At 36.2% G+C, this 19,145-nt stretch overlaps 1 protein-coding gene across 1 annotated transcript in view; it reads right to left on the reverse strand.

Annotated features, from left to right (window-relative positions):
* Positions 1–19,145, reverse strand: part of LOC140143416 (atrial natriuretic peptide receptor 1-like) — a 45,063-nt gene that overhangs the window by 7,087 nt on the left and 18,831 nt on the right. Inside the window, exons 5-13 of the mRNA XM_072165271.1 lie at positions 18,998–19,092; positions 13,639–13,777; positions 13,132–13,216; positions 12,193–12,314; positions 7,272–7,330; positions 4,906–4,983; positions 4,660–4,764; positions 1,663–1,734; positions 915–1,077 (exon numbers count right to left, since the gene is read on the reverse strand). Of these exons, the coding sequence (XP_072021372.1) occupies positions 915–1,077; positions 1,663–1,734; positions 4,660–4,764; positions 4,906–4,983; positions 7,272–7,330; positions 12,193–12,314; positions 13,132–13,216; positions 13,639–13,777; positions 18,998–19,092 (918 nt within the window). The remainder of the gene's footprint in view (positions 1–914; positions 1,078–1,662; positions 1,735–4,659; positions 4,765–4,905; positions 4,984–7,271; positions 7,331–12,192; positions 12,315–13,131; positions 13,217–13,638; positions 13,778–18,997; positions 19,093–19,145) is intronic.

Here is a 19,145-nt window from a genome sequence, read left to right on the forward strand (position 1 = left end):
CCTGGGGTCTAATGGGGTAGATAAGGACAGAGCGCCCTGCACGCAGAACCGATAAAGTCATCTACTCCAGCTGCTTGTTGCCGGTTCTTTATAAACATGATAAATCAAACACTGAATTGAAAACGCGGTACGAAAAGCAACACCAAATATTAGATCTACTCTTTCGTGTATAGGTAATGATAAATAATGATAATATTAAATTTCCCAGTGTACACTCATTTCATGTAATTATTGCTAAATTTTAGGAACTCAAGCACATCTCAATTTGGTACGTTTCGTCTGTGTTGCCCGATTAACTCTACCAATTTTGGGACACAGTCGGCTTCATTCGCCATTATGGTAGAGTTTGTATGGTAACGGTACAACTATACCAGATGCAAGAGTGTGCTTGCACTTATTATTCAGCAATAAAACGCTAAAACAATGGTCCACAGTCAAGTTGAATATATGTAATTCAATTAAATGTATTTTTCCTATATATTATGCTAAAGTAAAGTCAGTTAGGGATGAAATCAAAACTCGACCGGCGGTTACCGGCGGTTGTACCGCGTTCTATTGTTTAGAACAATAGAAATTGGCTCCAACCGGACGGAACAGCCCGGAACCGGCGGTCGAGTTTTGATCTTATCCCTTACCATTTCTGTAGTATTTGGTGCTGTTTTTGTTAGGTCCCTACATTTCGTAACAGGTTGCTCAGTGTGATTTCAAGTGATTTTCAAGGAAACGACAACGTACTGGCTCGAGTTTGGCGATCTACGTTGCTGGGGTACAAGCGCGAAGGCTTATGGAATTGACCCAAATGTCAACAACGCTACGTACATCAAAAGTTATTCGTTGATTTATTTATTGTTAAAATGTGTCGGGTGCTGTATGTATACACGTTTTATTTTATAGAATATATCAAATATTATTACTGTCATTGCTGCAAGTCGTCGTGTCTTCTTGTTTAGCTGATTTCAGGAATTCATGTAGACCAAAGTCAGTAAGCTTTAACACGAATCTGCTGTCTATTGTACAATTTGATGAACTCAGACGACCATGTAGACCCAGCACACTGCCATGGAGGTAATGGAGTCCCTGAAAAGAGAGGTGGTAGGCCTACTTGTTATTGCACTGAACACAGAGATATAAAATTGTTGGACCGAAGAAAAAAATTAAGAAATGCAAACAGTACAAATAAATTAAATAAACTATAAGATATAGTCGTCGTATTATGCGTTTGTTATTTTATCATCCTTACTGTTGAGGGATTTCAAATGTTTTTGACAGCGCTCTATTATATTAAATTATGGGATATCTTCTAGATATTGTTGTTTTGTTGTTATTGTTATTGACGTTCATTATTATTAGAAGCTCATTATATAAACACAAATGTGAAATACAGTTCTTCATATTGTAACTGTTGAGGTAAAAACAACAATGCACAAAGTAACAACATAACAAAAAGACTCATTGTTATTCTAAGAGGTGAAATTGCGACCTATATCGGCGGCACATATGTATCTAGCCTTTCCTAGAGAATACCTCTCGGGCACCGGCACGGTTAACACCCTACTCTTTTAAAAGTGACTGCGAACTATAAAAGACGAAGTACTTTCATGGTTCATTTACCTAATTACACCAAGGGGGAGAGTGCAGGTCTAACAATCTATTACTACATACCTTTGCCATGTCTATCATGAGTGACTGTTTGAATGACGCATCCAGCTTGAAAGACTCGTTCTGAAGAACATCCTAAAATAAAATTTAAAAGGTCAAAGGTTTAAAATATCCTAATGCTATTTGATGTTTGCTTAAAACATATGCCAATTATTGTAAAGAACTTTTTCAGTGCTCATTTATTTTTATTTATTTTTGTTAATTGAAATAAGGCACCATAGCCAAAATTGTTCGATCTTTGGATCGATCGTCGATGCTGCTTCGATACTTGTTGTTAATGAGCTATCGACTTAACTTTTTCAATAACCTGTATTTGCGTCCGCGTATTTAAAACTTATTAGAGAACTTGCGATTTCCAAAAGTACGTATCATACGCCCGAGCATCTATTCAAAATCACACACATAGGTGTACGGGCGAATGATACGTACGTTTGGAAATCGCAAGCGCTCTGTGATTAGATCATACACACGTGTATATTCACAAGGTTATGAACCAAATACAATCAATGTAACATGTTGTTGGTCAATACATTACATACAATTATTAAATATTATCATCATTTACAATAGTCAATTGATATTTCATAGTAAGGATCGACCAAGCATCGATAGCTGATCGAAAGACCGAATAAATTATGGATCCATTGCCTATTATTCTCTAAATTTCTTTAGATTAGATTACCATATTACAACGTAATAGATTGAAACCCAAATCCAAGAGATTAAATTTTTTTAATCTTAATTTGGATTAGTCTTGGGATTTTTATCTATTATAATAGTCTTTGTTGTCCCTCCGGTTGTACCTCGTTGTTTAGACCAGGTTTAAAGTTAGATTCCAATTTCCTTTCTCACGAAGTAATGGCTAAGAGTAAACTTGTACAGTTGTGTTTGGGAGTGACCTTCTCTCCTTTCTCCTTTTCCTGGCTATATAATGATATTCTTCCATTTCCTGCTTTGTTTATCAAACCTATCTGGGCCAGGATGAATCTTATTAGCCTACACTGGTTATCCAGGCTTGTGCATTTGTATTGTATGAGCTTGGAACGGTCCATGGATTTCCCATGAATTAGCATCTGTCCCTCACGGACCAACCTGGGTAACATATCAATTTGTAAGCGTTCTTTTTTAAAAGTCATAGTTCATTGAATTAACAACCGTGTGACAAAACAGGCGAAAATAGTAACTTTTTGCACAGGATTTGCCATTTAAAGAGAATTGACCATTCTAGTGACTCTAGTAATATATGAACAATATAAGTGTGCTTTTTTATTTAATGACATAAACTTTCAAAAATATTGTAAGGAACACTTGAGGTTTTGACTTTTAAAACCTACATTTTGGTCAAAAATGTGCTTGGATAGGTAGTTTTCAACAGATTTTCCACATTCGCCTTGCTATAACATTGAATTGTGTTATCTGTTGACCTAGTGATGAAAAGTGTTTTAGGGGAAAGTTTGATATAAAAAAATCTGATTGAATGAAGGGAACAATTGAGGTTTCAACAAAAAACCAATGAAAGAGGCCCATTTTTAGCTAGAAGCTTCACAGCTCCTACATTGCTATGCGCTAAACCGTGTAGTGTAATCAAAGACTGTGGTGGACACATTCACTGCTTGTTGTTCTCTGCTTGGAAGCTCTTGGGACGAAAATGTGTGCTCAGGTGTATCGAGGTGGAAACTGAAGATTTGGCCTTGGCGAAAATATGTCACATGCTGTTCCAATTATTATAAAGGAATAGTTTGCTGCCCTTATAATGTCTGTGCACTCATAAATTGACCTCTGAGCGTATTGGGTATAAACGCATCATACTCTATAACTTTCTTGTTGAATGGTGGCCTCGAGGTCACTGAACTGTGTATTTGGAGATGATGTCTTTTTTTGGGTCATCATCATCATCATCATCATCATCATCATCATCATCATCATCATCATCATCATCATCATTTACACTATAGCCACAATAGAAATCTTACATTAACTGCAAGCCATCAGAAAAACAAAATATTTAAAACAAATTATTGTTTTATTACTGCGCGCACAGTTTCAACAACAACATCAACTGCTAGATTATGCTCAAATGAAAAAAAAAAAAAATCGGGGGGGGTGGTCAGACCATGTAGATGATGTTGAAGGCTAAGTTGGTCGTGTTATTTCGTCAACATGCTCTATAACCTGGTACAAAATGGGGCGGCGATTTGCCATTCTGCCGGATTATAATGGCACTTCTATTCCAAACTTATTCCTATAGATAAACTGAACTGAACCAGAGATGATGGAACTAATTATCCCGTGGTACTTTCAATCCGCTGCGCACGGTATCTGTAATACGAGCTGCTAGTAGTCTTCCAAGGTGCTTTTGCGAGGTATCACATTGGTGATACCGTCCATCACTAAAATATCAATCTTACACGTGTAAGAATTCTTAGGCGTGTAAAATCTTAGGCGTCTAAGATTTCATTGGTCAATAATTGAATACGCCCAAGATGATTGGTTGTTTGGGATTTCTGGTCCGGTGATTCGTTGATTTAAGTCTACCGCGAAATTCTTAGACGCCTAAGATTGCATCTTAGACGTCTAAGGTTAGGCGTATTATCTTAGGCGTATTTTGAAGATATCCGCCATCTATATGATGGTGGTGTGTGCGTGCATGGGGTGCGTGCATAGCTCGAGGCATGAAAGGGGCGTTTCGTGATCATCTCCAGCTTTAAAAAAAAAGTTGAGATATTTATACCGGAAACCTCTGGCTGCATAATGTTTGTGTGAATTGTGTCCAAAAATATTCTTAAATTGCAGATTCATTCGCTTGGCAAAAATATCGTCAAATTTGTATTTATGTTCTGTTAAGAGTGGTGGAGTAGATGCAATACACATAATCATGCATAACTCGCAAACGAAAAATCGGAATCAACTGAAATTTTGGGAATAACCTTAGCTTTTTCGTGGATGCAAGAATCACACAATTCTCCTTTAATAAACAGTCTCCCTTATTATAATACGCACCTGTAAACTGCCTTTCTGACAGTATTCAATAATGACACACACATTGGGTGGATCCACGCATGCGCCAATGAAACGGGTTATGTTGGCGTGCTCAACTGCACGCATCTGTTGAAATGGATAATAATTTAATATCAAAATCAAGTAAATTATGTTATCATGGTTATCTAGCATTTGATTTTGTTTAAAATAAACTTTAATTTAATTAATTTAGTAATTTATTAGCGCGGTTTAATATGCGTAACGTACATTCCGTAGCTCCTTCAGCACATTTTTCGATAAATCAACCTTCGATATTGTTAGGTTTTTGACAACGACAACTCGTCCCTGTATACACATAGAAAGAATTATTAGTATCGTTATTTTGAATTATTGCTATATCATCATCATCTTATGTTATTACAGACTTGACATTTAATATGGAATATTTTTTCGTAGAATTCAAAACTCCAATGGGTCTCCATGAACAACATGGGCTAAATATTAATTGGGGTGTGTCAGGATATGGTGTAAAATAATTGTTTGACAAAAAATACAGGGTGTCCCAGAAAAAATTACCGGGCGAATGAATTTGGACGTAAGTCGAGAAATAGACATCAAAATCCAAAAATCTAAACATCAGCGTATAGCCCATCTTATTCTTCATCTTATACGCTAATTTTGCTGGAATCGATTGACTGATCGCGAAGAAAGGAGCGAATACATAACGCATGCGTCAATTTACTTCATTCCAATTTCGAAAGAAAGGGTATTCAACACAATACGCACAAGTGGTCAACTGTCAATGGGCTTCATATTTTGTTCTGTGAAATCCTTCTTTTTAAACAATCTGTTTCTTGCAAAACATTTAATTAGGTTTTGTTCAAATTTAAAAACCTGCACGATATTGAAAATGAAAGCTTGTATGTAAGATGATTCTCTGTACCTTGTAAATATATTTTTTCTTTAAAGTTGATTATAAATGTTGCATAAAGAATCATTGCATAAAGAATTCCAGCTGGCTTAAAAATTTCTCACACAAATTTATGTTTTTCTATCAAAAGAATTGCACGAGTTAATGCAACATTCATGTTGCATGGTGTCAAAAATCACACGTAAAGCTGTAAGCACTTGTTCATTGTCATTCTTGGCTCAAATGTTCATTGGCAAGTTAAAATATAACATATTTGCACAACATAAAGAATGAAAGTTGGAAAGCTTCCAATTGCAGAAACCAAAGTTTTCTCGCACAAACTGTTATTCATCTTCAGTGAAAGCATGAATGTCATGACACCGTCAGATTATAAAATAGATAATGTGGACTAATTTTAATGAGATACACAAAGTTTAGGAAGCGGTGAGCGAGTATGAAAAAGGCCTGTTGATCAAACTTGGAATGAACTGCATTGATGCACGCACTATGTAATTGTTCATTTCTTCGCAACCAGTCAACCGAATATACGATACATACAGGCTATACGATACATTTTAAATTTTTTGCTTCTGATGTCTGTTACTCGACTTACGTTCAATTTTATTCGCTCGGTAATTTTTTCTGGGACACCCTGTATGCTTTCCATTAGTTAACATTATGGCGGATTTAAGGAGACTGAATTTGATTTGTTGGGATTTGAGCAACCTTATTCTGATATTATCAAATTGATTGAGGTCTGATGTGACATTTTATACTGAACCTAAATACCAATAAATGTTCATCAGAACTGAAATGCACTTGTAATCTACAAGTTTTGAAAGTGGGAGAAGCTTAAAAAATATTGCTCTTAAAAGTGGTACGCACTCAGAAAGTTATAAACTTACAGTACGCAAAGCAACAGCATGACTGCATTGGACAACCAGGAATCCGCGCAGTTGTTTTTGTACCATAAGTTTATAACATTTGACCCCGGTGGCCCATTCAAACTTTCTGAGTACGTATCACTTTTAGAGCCATATTTTAAGCTCCTCCCATGTTAAAGTGTGATGAATGCCAATTGCTGATGAAGTTTAGGAAATATCACCTCAGACCCTTATAAATTTGATAATAACAGAACAATTTTGCAAAAAGTCCGAAATTGTGTCCCCAACAAAGCTCAAATTCAATCTCCCCAAATCCGCCATTTTACATGTTTTAGGCAAATTCGCTCATTATGAGCACCATAATTTAAACTAATGGAAAACACGTTTTCTATCAAACAATTATTTTACACCATCTCCCGACACACCCCAATTAATATTTAGCCCGTGCAGTTTATGGAGATTCCGTCCAGACCAGTCGTGGAATTTTGAGAAAAAATATTCCTTATTAAATGTCAAGTCTGTATATCATCGTCATCATTACCATTGGCTTTTATTATTCTATAATCATCATCATCATCATCATCATCATCATCATCATCATCATCAACATCATCATCATCATCATCATCATCATCATCATCATCATCATCATCATCATCATCATCATCATCATCATCATGATAATTTGCTTTTTATGCACACATACACACCCCCACCCCTCCCACACTTACACCTACATGCACCCGCCGCAAACTGAACGAACCCACATGCACAACATGTATACACAAATAGGATACACATTTTATCAACATCTCAATTTTATTTTACAACTGTCTCACCTCGAAATTGGCCAATTTGGCAAAAATTTGTTCAGGCCTCCCTTCAGTGTTTCCAGACGCTGCCTGCAAGCAAAATACATTATTAAGGTTACACCGTGTTTTGTCTAATTATTTGCTATGCATTACCAGTCTAGAAAATATATGATTCAGTATTCAGTGTTCAATCCTGTCTGGACAGCAATAATGATATAATTAATTTCGCACTGTAGCCTTCAACGGTACTAATATTAAAGCAATCCGGGAAGAAATCTGAATATTTTCTTAGATTTAAAAAGCTCTGTGTCAAATTGCGGGTAAATGCATACATTTTAATGCCGAAGTTGTTATTATACTGCACTAATATATTAATATATAAATCACAAAAACAACCCATTAGAGAATGAATTTGGAGAAATCCTTCTGATAATTACAAACACTCGCTGAGCAGCAAGACCTTCCGTCTAAGCTTTTAATCCGATAAGCTGATTATCTATTGGTTTTCATGAACTGGAAGACATTCTTTGATGTATTACTGAGCTCAATCATCTGAAATTACTGGAGCGTGAGCCACCCAGGCTGGTGGCTCAGCATAGTATTTTATTAACAGAAGGTTTTCTCCAAATTCGTTTCCTAATGTGGAATCTTTTTGCGCCTTGTATAGGCCAGTTTGTCACTTTTAAAACTGGACCTTCGTCCATTCAATTGCTTGTAACTTTACTACTTGAGGTCACATTGGATTCAATGTGGTGTCATAATCTGCAGGATTAGATAGTGCATCTATTAAAAATAGATTTACCTCAATATTGTTCAGTTTGGAAATTGTGATTATTTTTCCAAGTGTAAGGATACTTTATTGGCGCAGTATATATGATTCAGTATTCAGTGTTCAATCCTGTCTGGACAGCAATAATGATATAATTAATTTCGCACTGTAGCCTACAACGGTACTAACAAAGCAATCCTGGAAGAAATCTGAATATTTTTTTAGATTTAAAAAGCTCTGTGTCAAATTGCGGGTAAATGCATACATTTTAATGCCGAAGTTATTATAGCATGTATAGTGCACTAATATATTAATATATAAATCACAAAATCAACCAAAAATATCTCAGAACACGTCATCATTTTTGAAATGACAATCGGGTAAAATGAAAAGATCCCCGGGAAAAGATCAGGGTGAATAGATACACTTTAAGGAATCTGGAATGAGCGTTTTGAGCGTTTCGGCAGTATTTTTTATGGGACATCGACATGAGAGCACATCAGACATATCGAATTGCATTCTGAATACGAAGAATGTCTTTCTGATATCAAATAATTTTCATTTTTTGAAATTCACGATATAACACAAATTTTATGACAAATTATAAAAATTTGATATTTTTCACATTTTTGATATATAACAGTCCTCAAAGTAAATTTTATAAATCTAATGACATATTCTTAAAGTGTATGTAGCTGCCGACGATCAATTGAAAATTTTGGCCTTTCGTATTGAAGATATGGATTTTTTTCCCAAAAATACCTATTTTTTTGGTGTTTTGGGAAAAAATCCATATCTTCAATACGAAAGGCCAACATTTTCAATTGATCGTCGGCTTTTCATCCCACCTACATACACTTTAAGTATAAATCATCAGATTTATAAAGTTTACTTCGAATACTGTTAAATATCAAAAATATCAATTTTCAAACATTTGCCATAAAATGTGTATACATTGCGAATTTAAAATTATTTGATATTCTTTGTATTTAGAATGCAATTCGATATGTCTGATGTACTCTAATGTCCCACAATAAATACTGTCCAAACGTCATACCCCACCCCTTAACATGCCTATCACCTTTGTTAAAAGTGTTTCATGAAAATCTGAACTAAAGCAGATAGACAGATGTGGCCTCTTGGGTGAAGCTCGGCGTGTTGATTATACAAGCATGGACGATATTTATAGACAAATAATGATTTTCGTTGTTGTCGAGCCTCATTTGTTCGGCTCGAAATTACATACAAAATAAATTGATTTTATAAGTACCGCTTTATTTAAAAATGACAATACAATAAGTCTTCTTTAATATTACCAGAGTCCAATAATAACGTACCTTGAAAACCGCCCGGGGAAAATCGTTAATATTCTCTACTTCGCGAAGTTGGTATTTACGTGTAGGAACGATATTTTTATTTTATATTTTGCATGCATTATTTACTGCTTTAATTGAACTTTTGAGATTTCAGCAGTTTCAATATAAATGCAGAATCTTAATTTAAGGGATCTGGAATGAGCGTTTTGAGCGTTTCGACAGTATTTTTTGTGGGACATGAGAGCACATCAGACATATCGAATTGCATTCTGAATACGAAGAATGTCTTTCTGATTTCAAATAATTTTATGACAAATTATTAAAATATGTTATTTTTCACATTTTTGATATATAACAGTCCTCGAAGTAAATTTTATAAATCTAATGACATATTCTTAAAGTGTATGTAGCTGGGAGGAAAAGCCGACGATCAATTGAAAATTTTGACCTTTCATATTGAAGATATGGATTTTTTCCCCAAAAGACCTAATTTTTTTGGTGTTTTGGGAAAAAATCCATATCTTCAATACGAAAGGTCAAAATTTTCAATTGATCGTCGGCTTTTCATCCCACCTACATACACTTTAGGTATATATCATCAGATTTATAAAGTTTACTTCGAGTACTGTTAAATATCAAAAATATCAATTTTTAATGATTTGCCATAAAATGTGAATTACATTGCGAATTTCAAAAAATCAAAATTATTTGATATCAGAAGGACATTCTTCGTATTCAGAATGCGATTCGATATGTCTGATGTGCTCTAATGTCCTACAATAAATACTGTCCAAACGTTCATACCCCACCCCTTCAGGCGAATATTTTGACTTTGAAGATTCTAATTATGCTAATGTTGTGACGATAATTCGTCTTTGCATAATTGAATATGAATATAGTGCCAGAAGCCATGATAGACGTGCAAAACGCAAAACAATCATGATATGACAATGCGGGTTTTAGCGATAGTCTTTTGCAGTTTACATATTTAGAAAGCTTTTTTCCACTTAACAAAAAAGATTTTCCACTTGAAAAAAAGATTTGAAGTGTTTTTTATACACCATGAACATCCTGATTTAAATGTAATACCGTAGTGTCTCTTAACTTTAACTAACATTATTATGGACCGGTCAAAAACCTCCTTGGCCATCCTACAGTTCACGACGGTATCTTTACTTTAACTTGTTTCGATCAAATTAAGAGTTTTAAAATTTAATTAACATCTCAATTGATAAATTGGTTTTCTAAACCTTTCACGAATTAATGTCCATTCTAAAGCAACGACCGAATTCCGTATTTTCCCTATTTGCAAAGTTCAAAATAAACAAACGACCACGACTACACACTGCAGCATTCAGGCGTATATTTTTTTTAAAGAAACGGCTCTCAGGATGTCATGCTACTGTCCTCATAGCTCAATTGACCAACACGCGTAGAAGTATCATTTTATGGGAATGGTTTGTTTGAATACGACTCAGTGTTATCCATTTTTTTGGTGGAAGTAAAAACCGATCCGATATTTATTTCTGATTGAGTTGCAGTAAATCATTTGATTGGCCAATTATTGGTACTTATATTTTTTTTTTATTCTATTATTATATACACAAATATTGCAGTTTACAATATCGTGACTGTATACTAATGTGATATTTACTCCGCACGATATACTTGTGCGATACATTCTTTTCATGTTCATTCAAGGACCTTGTGCACAGAAAATAGGAAAATGATTTAGTACACCAAAGGAACACCCCCCGAGATCTAGCATAAAAGCCACAGGACGTGAAATTGTCTGATTTACATAACTTATTTTTCGAGTCAACGCCCTTTATGTCAATTGTGTGTAGTTCTGGTTTCTCATGAAAATTCCCAAGTTGTATAAGGTTTGCCGATTCAATGAATATTCCTTGCCGAAATAAGTCCTCATTGATATATAATATCGTATTCTCACTAAACAGATGAAGGTCATCTGTATTGGTAATTTCCATATAGAAAATGTAAATTCTTGATACAAAATTAGTTTATATTAAAGGTCCGTGACCCGATCGAAAGCATCACCCCCCCCCCGATTTTTCTCATTGTTGATGAGTTTTTGGTATCATTTAATAGATTATATTTTTCTCATTACCATCCTGAAATTTGACGATCCAATTTGATGTATTTTCGGGAGTGTTGTTTCTGGATGCCGGACCACAATGCAATTCATGCGTACCAACGTATTGGCTTGCTAATTGTGCTAATTATTCACCTTTACGCTGAAAATGTTCTCGTTTTCTCACATAGATGCATAAAGGGGACAATATTTGAAATTGTATGTAAGTTTGAAGACAATCCATATCCTAAACTGATAGGGTTACCCCCCTTTAAGCAATTTATATTGTGATCTTTTCAATTACATTAAGGGACCGTTCAATATTTATGCCTGGAGAGTTTTAAACTGGAATCCGAATTTTGGGGGGTCTTGAGGGGAAATCTGAATTTGTTACTTGAACCGTGAGCGGGAATGTTTTTTTTCTGTTTAAACCACCAATCCCCTCTGGCGTAAATATTGAACGGCCCCTTATGCGATTGATCAATATCAAGGACAATAGTTACAAGAGTGGACACAAGGTCTACCATTGTGTACTGTACACACGATCTTCAATAGTGATTTTATTGTTCAGCCGTCAAAAAAATCAAACTAGATAATATGGCCCATACACGTTCAATCTTATTGGTCAATATCAAAGACCCTAGATACAAGAATGGATACAATATTTACCATTGAACACGCACAATGGTAGGTTTTGTATCCACTCCTGCATCTAGTGTCCCCAATATTGATCAATCATATTGATTGTATAGACGCATTACGCATTCAAACATACCAGTGAAAGAGACCGTTTTGATATGGAGCCAATGGATTTAGAGGTATCTAGAAAGACTAAATCATCGTATCGAATTTTCCACGACATATTCAAAGCTTCAGCATCAAGTCGCATTTTTCTATGTAACAAAACATTCATATAAAAATATTATGTTCTGAAAATCAATACACGACTGATACATCAAGAATAAAAGAACGGATGTTGAAAGTTAAATTTATCAGAATTCATCTTTATTATATAAGATTTAATTGGTCCGATTTTAGCTACATTTAATGAGTGGTTTATTCATCCTTTATGCAGTTGTCACAACGGCATGGTGTAAATCAGTGCAGTTTTTGATACTTTCATGGCGTATTGACATTGTTAAAGCCATATTGTATCATTTCCATACAAATATATTATATTTCTTTGCCATAAAAGCTTTTACCCTCAGATATGTCCCTTTTTAATTTTGAGCCGAACAACTGAGGTAAGCAATGAAAATTGGAATTTACTATCAGCGCAAATACGTGTTACTCCGTCGGTCATGGTACAGTCCGATCCTGTGATGTGTGTGTATGATCGTCACCCACGCCATGTACGTACCGGGGTACATACTGTGTTATGAACATCACATACACGCGTTCGACTATCATTTGCATCGTAATATGCGTCTTATTAAGACGGTTTACTCAAAATCTTGGATTTTGACAAAACTACAGCAGTTAAAAGTCGTAATTAAGCTTTACAATCGTGTAAAAGCAGAATTTTGAAACATATTGAGGGCGTCCTCCATCAGCAAATGTTACAATATGGCTTTAATTAGAGGTAAAAAAAATGGTGGGGTTGAAGGCTTTTTAGCTTATGGGAGGGGGCATTAACCCCCTCCAAACTGGCTTCAATGTTTATTCAAGGGAATACTGTATCTAAAATATTATTTTAATACAATACATTACCTGTAAATGAAAGGTGCAGTAAGAAATAGTATTGCCAAAATGCAAGCGATAGCTATACCTGCAATAACTAATGTGGAAAGCTCATCTGCGATAAACAAAATAAAAGAATACTGCAAGTCATAGTGGTCTGAAGACGCGCGTGTTTCAATGTAAATGTTAAGGATGTTTGGTAGGTTTGCATAGGGAGGGTGTGGGTTCCAGGTGGGGGTTTAGGTGGACATGTGTTGGGGTAGTATTTGGGGTGGGGTGTGGTTCGGGGTGGGTGTGTAAGGGGTTTGTATGTGTGTATGGGGTGTAAGAGGGCTAGGGATGTAGGATGTGTTGGTTTGCATAGGGGTGCATGCGCGAACACGTGGGTGTGTTCATCTATGCTTTTTGAATGCCAGCATTGATGTCACAAATTCTCCTCCTATATATAGTCAGAATAGTGTGCGCTGTTTCAGGACAAAACTTAAGACTATTAAGAATAAATTTTTATTAATAACAATACATTTCATGGCATTTTACCTTGATTGTTACATGCCGGATTTTCACCCTCAAAGCCACAAAAAGGTTCATCTAAAGGTGCTTCTGTCTTTCCCGCAGGCCATGTGACGTCTTGAAACTCTTCATAGATATTTGAAGAGCCATAAAAGTTGGCAACAACCTTCAAATAGTAAATACAATACAAATAGAACAAATAATTAGCAAGCCGCATTATCAAAGTCCATTTTGGTATACACCTATAACTTCAAACACATATGGAAATGAAAATGAGTAACATTTAAAAAAAATAACGAAAAAGGTCGAAGGAACGTTTGTGTGGTGAACATGGACGGTGCAATAGAAACAGACTAATAAATCATGCCGATAAAAGCGATGAAGGAGATAGGACACGCCTGATGGAGCCAGAGCATTTGACGGTAACCATTGAAACATTGCATCTAATGCTGAATATTTTGTTCAAAAGATATTTTGAGTATTAAAGAGGAAGCCCCGCCAGAGCAGTTCTTTTTTTTTTTTTTGGGGGATCCACACTACCCCTGTGGAAGTTTTAGCTAAAGTCTTCCACAGAGGGAGTATGAATACTTGAATAGTAACTTGAATAGACAATTGCGTAACTTCCATTTGAAATACTCACTCCAGTTGTGGAAGATATAGGTAAAGCCATATACAGGGGGAGTATGGGTTTCAAAATGGTTAAGCCTGACTAATTACTTTTGAAAAATATACTCCCTCTGTGAAATACATGTCCAAAATCTTCCACAGGGGTAGTGTTGATTTCAACTGGAATAGTCCAATTCTGTCAACTAAAAACCAAGCATACAACTTCATAATTACAAGTAATGTTGGAAAACCTTTTATTTTATAGGGGAAACGGTTATTATTTGACAATCCGGTCATATCCACGATAAACATTCGTCATAATTATACCAAGATGCCTTTTGGTTGAAGAGAAATTCATATCTCGTTTTGATAATACAATGGTGTGCTATCAGATAAATGAATCATATGTCGGATGTGTCGGAATGATTGATTTGATTATAAATATGTTTTTACAAATTACCAGTTCCTCTTCTTTTACTATCATCCAAAGTTGATTCAATGAACAAAATACGACACGCATATTATTTCATAAATATCTTCATAATTGTGTGTTTAATATGACTGCGCAAAACGTAATTTTATTTGCTGCGTCAATTAACTGAGAGTGACCCATAATATTCCAAAATTATGGCCAGGGATGTACGAATTATATAAAATACTGATGTATCATATTTTCTGAATCAAAATCGAAACAGGTTAATTGATAAATAGTCTGCTTTATTTGCAGTCCCTTTTTGATAAACAATTTACCTCAGCTATGCCTTCCTTAAAACAAAACACATCCCCAGTGACCACTATACCCAGAGAAAATTAAGGCCTCTTTATCTTGGGGTATACCTCTTTATCTTGATAATTATTTCCGTTCATCAATGTGGTCTTTGGGGGAGTGGCATGGGGTTGTCACCCCCCCAAAAAACCCCAAACACACAATCCAAAAAATATAATTTTACCCCCCCTCCACGTAAAACCAACCCCCCTTATAATTCAACCTGTAACTCTCTCCAGAGAGGATCTCTCCTATACTTCTACGCTACTCAAATTTGGTACACTCACCGGAGCTCTTTCACGGGCGTCTTTAACGGATGTTATTTAGGGATTCAATCATGTTTCACCGTTGTTCATCACCGTTTAACAACGATGCGGCCGCGTGGTTTACTTCGCGAGGGCAGCTTTAGCTGCCCGAGCGAAGTAAACCACGCAGACGCGCCGGACGCGAGTTGTTAAACGGTGATGAAAAACGGTGTGAAACATGATTGAATCCCTTTCAACAACGAAAAGAAGCTAAATATCGTATAATTCACGATTATTTTACGAGGAATGTCAGTTAATCATTGCCACTCAGCCTTACAAAAACTTCGATGATTTCTCTTTTGATATCAGCAATAAAACTACAGAATAAAACGGCAATATTTAGCCGCTACCTGAAAAATACTGAATTCAACTTGTAAGCTGGCATACGCACAAAGGTTCCAGGCATGACGAATTGTACGCGCTCTCGCGTAACGCGTAGTCTCGCTCGCGTTCGCGTATACGCTACAGTAAAAGTGTGGGTTCATCACGGTTTAACAACGGTTGGCTCCTGTACAAAGGTATAGGAAGAGTTGTTAAATTGATGTTATCGTCTTCTATATGCGCCGATTTAATTACGCAGAAGGTGTCATCCACATAACGATACCACGTACGTGGTAGGTGAGGAGCAGACGCTATATATATAGAGCAATGCATTCAAAGTGTTTCATGTAAGCATTCGCTTCCAACTGGCTACGTGGGCTGTTCATCGCACACCCAACTTTTTGCTGGTAATATCTTCTTGTTTTACGTCATTTATATCTGTGACGGCATGGAAGGTGTCTCAACAACATCACTAGCAGCAATAAATCTACAGAGCTATAACATTTGCTGAAGACGCTGGTTGACACAGTAAAAGCGCTCCGGCGAGTGTACCAAGTATTTTGCTTTCTAGCTTATTTACGTTTACCGCTACGTATGACTATATACATAATTAGATTATAAAATCGTTAATGCATTACAGCTTTGTGTAGCTCTATATAACGTATATATTATTGAATTCGTGACACTCCGAATTTAATTATTGTTTTCATTTGTTACTGCCTCCGGTGGTCTATTAGTGACCTGGAAAGAACTCGGGGAAAGTGAAATATAAATTCTTAAGGTATTTTATATTTGCTGTGATTATTGTTGAAACATTTGTAGCCAAATAAGTAGAGTACTTCCTGTAAGAGCGTGAATGGTAGTGGCTTTAATAAAATAATATTAATTTTAGTAGTTGTTATAAGTATGACATTTTTTTTAATGAATTGTTTAACAGGATGGATGTTTGCGCGTGGCCCGAGGCGTGTGGTGACTGCGCGAACTTATGAAAGGAGAATGGATGGCTTGTTGTCGTTTCTGCAAGTTTTGCATAATATTCTAACAAGTATTTGTTATTTAATCTATTTCATGCCATGTATGGTGACGTAAAATCGGTAATATATTCGACATCAAATAACTGACTCAAGAATTTTTTGGTTACGGTGACCGTAAAATTTGGACCAAAAAACCAGTTTTGCGGGATTTTCTCCAAAACTGCATTTTCGCCCAAATTTGGCCTCATAGATAGATTCATCAAGTCATTTCCATTCTAAATATGTATACATTTATATACTTTGACCAACAATTTGGAAGTTATGAGGCCCGAAAGTTTCCATAATTCCAGGGTTCTGTTGAGTAATAGTCTGATGTAGGTCTACAACTATACACTATTACCAGTTCTTGCCCTATGAGATCGCAGCTTTAGGGGATTGGGGTGAGATTGTGAATAGATTACACAAGTGGAGTTTCAATTGATCCTCATTGAAACTCTTGAGAACTTCTGGTCAGATTTTATCGACACTTGCCCTTTTTTCTTTATTGATGACTTGCTTTACTGCCTCATACACTTCCTGATCGAAGGCATCTGTTCGTATATCAAATTCCGGATGCACCAGCGGCATGCTCTATCAACTTATCCTCATCGGTGATGACTGGTGGATTCCCGATTAGCTGTTAAACATGGGAATACCAAGAATGTAGTGTAACACTATGTGTGTCCCCTTTGACCTGACCTTTCTTGGCAGCTTTCCTTCCATGATCTTCATATACCAGTACATTTGTGGGTATCCTTCAGATATGATTTATGCACTTCGGCTGGGCACTCTCAATTCTGGAATCACTCAAGGTTGTCTCTTTGTGGTGTCTGTGGGCCTTTTGTATCACCTCTTTTGTAACCTCCTGTATGAAGCATTGATATGTGAATGTAGCATCTTCGTTGCACCCACTTTTACGTTGTACGACACTGCGCATCTATTTTGTACCTTAACTATACACATGTCTTGTTGTTGCGTCTCTTGTACCAAAACCCTCCAGTTATCTCCAGATGTCTTGCCGTTTGATCACAAGCTGAGACGTACTTTTGCTGTAACAACCCGGTGATCAGATCCAATGCTTGAGTTGTAGGTGTAACAATTGAGATTACTATTAATCAACTTCCTGCGTACAAGGATTGTTGAGTCAAGTTGAGTCGCAGCTTCTATCAAAAGTCCAGTAGCCGTTGAGATTATTCAGTGTTCTGACTCTTTCTCATTACGAACGAGTTGTAGGTGTAACAATTTAGATTACTATTAATCCACTTCCTGCGTACAAGGATTGTTGAGTCAAGTTGAGTCGCAGCTTCTATCAAAAGTCCAGTAGCCGTTGAGATTATTCAGTCTTCTGACTCTTTCTCATTACAAACTTCAGTTGGGCAATATGTGCTAATATGATGGTGGTTTTAGGACTTCCTCCAAAGGCAGCACATATAATCATGGGTGTTATGCAATTGCAGGAGCGAATTGTCTCCTTCGTCTTCGCACTCAGTAAAATTCCAATGCCTCCAACTGCTATGGCTGCTTTATTCCTCCTTGCTGATCATGCTGATGATGATGATACCACATACCAGATATCCACGACAGATATCATAATGTCTAATTGGCCCATCTGGGTGGACTATTATGCTCATGTAATCTAATTCATGATGTCTTGGTTGTGATGCTTAGCTAAGCCACGCATTTCCTCTTGAAGGTAATTACTCCATAGTATATAAGAATGATTAATACAAATTACATAAATAGATTATCTTTGATTGTTCCTCCTCTATCCATATCTGTGCACATCCGGAGGTGTGGTGACGGGAATTGGAGTGTCATCTGTGGTCCAGCAACGGAGCTAGTGCTAGCTTAGCATTTTAGTTGTAGCAATCATATAAAGCCTTTCAATATTGGTGAGTACTGTTAATGGTCGCAGCTCCTATCAACAGTTGTTTGGCAATTTTTTCAGTGTCCGTTGAGAATGTGCAATGCTCTGAATTCTTCTTCCGCTCTTTGCTCTTGTCACCAACTTCTCCAACCATATATCCAAGTATTTAGCTCATCACGGTCTCAGGAGATCCCTTTTTCCGTTTCTGAGACTGAATCTCTAGAAGACTAGATATTTTAGCGTCTAGCAGCAGCATCACCTTTGACCTTCTGAACTCAACCACCAAATTGCCGGCGGAACTGAAACCTTACTGTTATTTTAAGACTTACTCGGCGTCTTCCTCTCAAAACATTGTATCAAAATGGATCGGTTATTATTGTTGTGGACTTCAACGAGATTGACACAGTGGATTTCTTACCTTCTCTTATCATTTGGTAGGAAATGTATCAATCAATAGATAGAGTTAGTGTCCATTAATTAGATTGTTATTACCAGAGTAAACTTTTACCTTAAAGACGCCATTCTCTGTATCCACCATATCCCACATGGAATAATCCCCATCTCTGTCCCCGTTGTCGTTTACTTTGATCGTACCATAGACACCTAAAAGTACAAAATGTGAAATAAAATAAGTCTAATTGAATTATTGCTGCTGC

Source organism: Amphiura filiformis, unplaced genomic scaffold, assembly GCF_039555335.1.
Source record: "Amphiura filiformis unplaced genomic scaffold, Afil_fr2py scaffold_21, whole genome shotgun sequence".
NCBI classification, from domain to species: Eukaryota; Metazoa; Echinodermata; class Ophiuroidea; order Amphilepidida; family Amphiuridae; genus Amphiura; species Amphiura filiformis.